Source organism: Oryctolagus cuniculus, chromosome 19 (genome assembly GCF_964237555.1).
Source record: "Oryctolagus cuniculus chromosome 19, mOryCun1.1, whole genome shotgun sequence".
Taxonomy (NCBI): domain Eukaryota; kingdom Metazoa; phylum Chordata; class Mammalia; order Lagomorpha; family Leporidae; genus Oryctolagus; species Oryctolagus cuniculus.
In genome coordinates, this window is record NC_091450.1 from 5,478,747 (window position 1) to 5,484,929 (window position 6,183).

The window sequence follows — 6,183 nt, forward strand, 5'->3', positions numbered from 1 at the left end:
AAAGGAAAGAAATGTGGTAATTTTCTGTTTCTTTCTCATCAATATACAGCTAAAGTGTTCCAATGCTTTGCTATAGCTTAAATGCTTTCTTTGAAATTCATGTTGAACTTTAATTGTAACTTTAGGAAGTGATTAGACTGTGAGAGCTCTAACTTCATGGATGTGATTAGTGCCATTAAAAAATCATGTTAGTCCGTGTTGCTCTCTTGCACCTTCATCTTTTACTGTAAGACGATGAATAAAGAAGACACTCATCACATAGCTGTTCTTCAATCTTGGATAGTGAGGAAAATTTCTCTCATTTAAAATTCTATAAATTTGGGCCTGGCACTGTAGCTTGGTGGGTACAGCCAACACCCGCAGTGCCAACATCCCTTGTGGGTCCTGGTTTGAGTTGCTGCTGCTCCACTTCCTATCCAGCTCTTGGCTACAGCCTGGAAAAGCAGTAAAAAAACTCTAAGTTCTTGGGTCCCTGCACCCATGAGGGAGACCTGGAAGAAGCTCCTGGCTTCAGAATGGTCCACCCCTGGCTGTTGAATCCCTTTGGGGAGTTAACCGGCAGATGAAAGACCTCTCTGTCTCTCTCTCTCTCTCTCTCTCTCTCTCTCTCTGCCTCTGCCTTTCAAATAGTAAATAAATCTCTAAAGAATGAATAAATTAGAGAGGATAGTTATGCCTATATTTGAGGCAATAGTATGCTAAAAAATGGGAGAAAATAACGTTGGATCTATCTTTAATAAGACATGCAGTGAATTATTTAACTAATTAGGATCCAAGAATTCTTTAAAGCATGGGAAAGTTTCCCTGCTTTAAACAAATTACAAACAAAAGTGTCATCATGTGATGATTGCTGTGAAACTTCATGTGTATCACAAAAGAGAAGAAATTATGATGTTATCCTTTTGAAGCTTGAAAGCTGGAGTTTGACAATAGTCTCCTGAATAGAAGAGAATTCACAAAATAAATATCTGGGAAGGAAACTATAACTAAGAGAGATATAGTTTCATTGCGAAGATAAGGAGTTAGAAAGCAAGTTTCTGATAGGCAGAATAATGCCATCTGATGATATGAGATGTACTGTTTTTGTTTGCATTTCAGACATGCATGTGTTTCTTCCCTGATATTACGATGAGCTCAATTTCTGCTTACATTGCTGTTTATAAATGCATTCTTTATCAAGCTGGCTTTGGAATCTCAGCCAACACCTTCCTCTTCCTCTCTCACATCCCCTCAATCCTGCTGGATCGTCGGCCTAAGCCCACTGACCTGACCACCTGTCACCTGGCCTTAGTCCACATTACTTTTCTCACTACTATGCTGTTTTTGCACTCTCCAGACCTGTTTGAGTCATTGAATGTATGGAATGACTTCAAGTGTAAGGCTTTGTTCTACATCAACAGAGTGATGAAGGGCCTGTCCATCTTTACCACCTGCCTCATGAACATCATCCAGGCCATCACCATCAGTCCTAGCAGCTCCTGGTTGGCACAGTTTAAATATAAATGCACACATTTCATCTTCTACTTATTTTTCTTCATATGGTTAGTCTGCTTGTCTTTCAGCACTACCACACTCTTCCACACTGTGGCATCTTCCAATGAGACCCAGACCAATCTGATGGCTCTCACTCAATACTGCTCATTTTCCCCCATAATGCCTGGCATCATGGGATTGATGTTCACCCTGACAACATCCAGAGACGTCTTCCTGGTGGGAGTCATGCTGCTCTCAAGTGCATACATGGTGATCCTCTTACTCAGGCATCAGAGGAGGTCCCAGCACCTTCACAGCACCAGCCTCTCCCCAAGATCCTCCCCAGAGAAAAGGGCCACCCAGACCATCCTGCTGCTGGTGAGTTTCTTTGTGGTCATGTACTGGGTGGACTTCATCATCTCATCCACCTCCCTCATAAAGTGGACATATGACTCAGTTATCGTGGGTGTCCAGAGTATTGTGGTCCATGTGTATGCCACTGTCAGTCCATTGGTGCTTATCAGTTCTGATAAGAGGATATTCATTGTTTTGCACAATATATCATGGAAAATGTTTTGATATTAACGAGTTGAAGACAAATGAATGGTTGTCTTTCAGTGGACATGTTCTTCAGCAGTTAAGGTACCACTTGGGATGCCCACACCCCATATTGGAGTGCCCAGGTTTGAATTCTGCCTCTGCTTCTGCCCAGCTTATTTTTAGTGCACACTGTGATTGGCAGCCTGTGCTTGCTCAAGTACTTGGGTTCCTGTCGCCCACATGGGAGTGACATCTGGAGTTCTAAGACCTTGCCTTTGACCTGGCCTAACCCTAGCTGTGCACATCAGCAATGAACCAGTAAATTTATGATTATGTATCTATTTATCATCTATCTCTCTATCTACCTATCTATCATCTATCTTCTCTATGATATTAAAGAAAATGCAAATAAATAATTTTAAGAATGTCTTACAATAGATGTTTCTGAGAATACATAAATTATTCTATTACATTAGGTATCTATCTGATTAATTCCATTGCATTCCATTATATTTTTCTTTTATCTAAATGCTTTGACACCTATTTTCTCCAGAATTTAAATTTCTTTAATTCAATATCCAGCATGTTTTAAGATTTCCATACCTTTACAAGTTGCTTTTTATTCATTCTGATTTCAGAAAATCAGGCAGGAAAATTTTTCTTTCTTCTTAAAGTAAATTTCTTAGATATATTTGATGGCAATCAAATATTTCATGACCTACTTTGGATAATATTTTTATTTCATTTTTAATTAAAAATACTCAAATATAACCTGGACACCAAGTTTTGTCAGCAATGATAATTTTTGTATCATTCTTTCTTGGATTATACAAGGGTGGTGTAAATTGTTCTGTCAATTTTTTAGGCTGTATTTCTTTTTCTCTATTTTCCAATTTTACTTCTACTTGGTTATGCAGTTCAACATTTATTGCTGTTTGAATACTTCTGTTTATTTATCTCTTTTTAATACAATGAAATGCTGATATCAATACCTTATGTATCATTGCTGTGTTAGTTATTTATGAATTATTTTATTGGGTTAATATATTTCATAATTGTATAAATTTTCTAAATCTAACAATGCAAACAAACATGTCTTATTCATTCTTATTCTATTTGTCATATAAATTTATATTTTCTATTGCATTGTCATTCTGTGATATAATTTAGCAGCTCAATCTTCTACTGTGGTCATATGACTCAGTTATCTTTGGTGTCCAATGTGCTGTGATCAATGTCTATGCCACTGTCAGTCCATTGGTGCTTATCAGTTCTGATAAGAGGATACTCAACATTTTGCACAATGTACCATGGAAAAGCTTTTGATTTTAACAGATTGATGATAAAAATGGTTGTCTTGTACTGAACATGACATTGCTTGTGATTCAAATATTGAATTGCCTGGACTTGAATTTTGGCTCTGATTCTCATCCAGCTTATTGATATGCTCACCATCAGTGTCAGCAAGTGTTGGCTCAAGTACTTAGATTTGTATGATAATGCACACCCTCAGAGTCAGCAGCTGTTGGCACAAGTATTTGCATTCCTTTCATCTATGTGGAGTTGTAGGGCCCTGGCTTTGGCTCAACCCTCCACTGGCTGTGGGAATTTGTCATTTAACCAAAGAAATATGACATATCCCTTTCTCTCAGTGTCATCTCTTTCTCTCTCTCTCTCTCTCTCTGCCTTTCAAATTCAAAATAAATAATTAAAATAGTTATCCTGCAATATATGTTTCTGTGAACATGTAAATAATTAGTGGAATAGATGTTATCTGACTAATTCAATTATATGGAATTATGCTTTTCTTATATCTAAATAATTTGATATTTATCTTGTCCAGAACTTGCATTCTTTTTAATTTAACATCTGCCATGATTTAAGATTTCCATAGGTTTACAAATTTCTTGTTCTTTCATTTCGATTCACAAACTTCACACAGAAGACCTTTGTTACTATTAACATAAGCACTATAGAAATACACACAGTTAATCAAATCTTTCATTATTTTTACATCTGAAAATTTTTATTCTTTTTAAAATAGGTAAATATACAAGTATAGCTTATATACTAATTTCTGTCAGCAATGTTAATGTATTAATTCTCTCTTTTGTGGAATGAAATCTGGTCATTTTAAACAAAATAGATGAATCTGGAAAACTTCATACCTAGTGAAATAAGCCAGTCTCAAAGGGACAAATACCATATGTTCTGATCTGTGACAACTAACAGAGCACCTAAAAGGAAACCTGTAGAAGTGAAGTTGACACTATGTAAAGCAGTGGCTTGAACAGCCTGTCTGCACTGACAAGTAACAGTTTATTATTTTATTTTATTATTATTATTATTATTTCTACTTAATACTTTACTTAGCATAGAATTAATCATGGGTGTAGAAAGTCAACTGAAAATAGACCCCAGTAGAGAGGGAGTGGGAAAGGGGAGGGTTGTGGGTGGGAGGGACGGTATGGAGGGGGAAGCCATTGTAACACATGAGTCGTACTTTGGAAATTTATATTCATTAAAGATATAAAAAAAAAAGAAAATAGACCCCAGTAAAAATAAGAATGGGAATAAGAGAGAGGAGCTGTACAGTTTGGCACACATTCCCAGGGACTTACCCCTAAGGGTAAAACTAAAAAATTGCCGTGGGACTCCAACTCCAATTAAGCTGGGTACTAATAATGCCATCTGACATATTAAAGTAATCATATTAAGTGTGTAAGTGATCATATAGGTAGGATTAAGTGTCAAAGGGGTCACATAAATAAGACCAAGTGTCTGGTTATAACTACAGATAGAATGAAAAAGGAGGGAATGATCCAACAATGGGAAGCAGGCCACACTGCAGACTCATAGAATGACAAATGCCCTAAACAGAACTCTGACCTCAGAATTAGCCTGTAAGGCATTCGTATATGGCTGAAAAGCCCAGGAGAGCATTTCAGGCATGGAAATCCAAGACACTGAGGGCAATTCTATATGAAGGATCTCTGTGAGTGAGACCCCAGTGGAAAGAAGGGGCCATCAAGGAGGATGTACTTTTCTCTGAAGGGAGGAGAGAACTTCCACTTTGCATATGGCCCTGTCTAAACACTGATGGAGTTTGTTGACTCAAAAGGCTCCCATAGCCTTGGCAGCTCATGTCAAGAGCCTCAGGTGATCACTGCTATCATTAATATGACTGTTAATTGTTAAATCAATAACAGGAGTCACTGTGCACTTACTCCCCATGTATGACCTCTGTCCTTAATGAGTTGTACTATGAGAAATAACTGTCAAACTTATACTCAAACAGTACTTTATTCTATATGTGGGGGGTGCAAATTGTTGAAATTTTTACTTATATAGTTGGTCTTCTGTAATTAAAGTTAATTAAAAATGATTTGTAATGAAGACTGGGATGGGAGAGGGAGTAGAAGGTGGGACAGGAGTGTATGTGGGAGGGTGGGTATTGGTGGAAGAATCACTATATTCCTAAAGGTGCACCTTTGGAATTTGTATTCATTAAATAAAATCTTTCTTAAAAATAGAAATACACACAGCTAATCAAACCTTTCATGATTTTTACATTTGAAAATATATTTATTTTATTCTTATTAATTAAAAATAGGTAAATTTTCAAGTGTAGCTTGGTTACCAATTTCTGCTGGAAATGTTAATTTATTCTTTCTCTCTTGTGGCTTAAGTAAAGTTCTGTCATTGTTTTGAAGCTGGAATTCTCTCAAATTTTCTTTCTGATTGGCCTTACACAGATTTGCACATTTGTATCCACTATTTCTATTTACTTATACATACTTCTTTCCTAACACAATGAAATGCAGACTTGCATAGCTTGGTCTGATATATTATGTAATATATTTATAAATTATTTTAATGATTTAATAACTTTCAATGTTTTTAATTTCTTAAAACTCATGATCCAAATGAACGTGTTTTACTCATTCTCATTCTAGCTGTTGTATAACTGTAATAGTAATTTCTATAGCATTATCTCTCTGTAATGCAATTTGAGAGCTCACTCTTCCAGGTCATTAACCTGAGTTTAACTTATTGTTTAAACTTTTATTGTATATTTGTTTATTAAAATTTTCAAAGGTTTATGTTTATTTTGTTTTTCTCAAATATGATCAATTTTACTGTTTCTTGTTCTTATTTCTTGTTATCATT

General features: G+C 36.0%; 1 protein-coding gene across 1 annotated transcript; it reads left to right on the forward strand.

Annotated features, from left to right (window-relative positions):
• The first annotated feature begins 1,128 nt into the window (after nucleotides 1–1,128).
• ORYCUNV1R1635 (vomeronasal 1 receptor oryCunV1R1635) lies at nucleotides 1,129–2,052 on the forward strand. The gene is given in 1 exon segment (NM_001167320.1): nucleotides 1,129–2,052. A coding segment is annotated over 1 exon segment (924 nt).
• The last annotated feature ends 4,131 nt before the right edge of the window (nucleotides 2,053–6,183 follow it).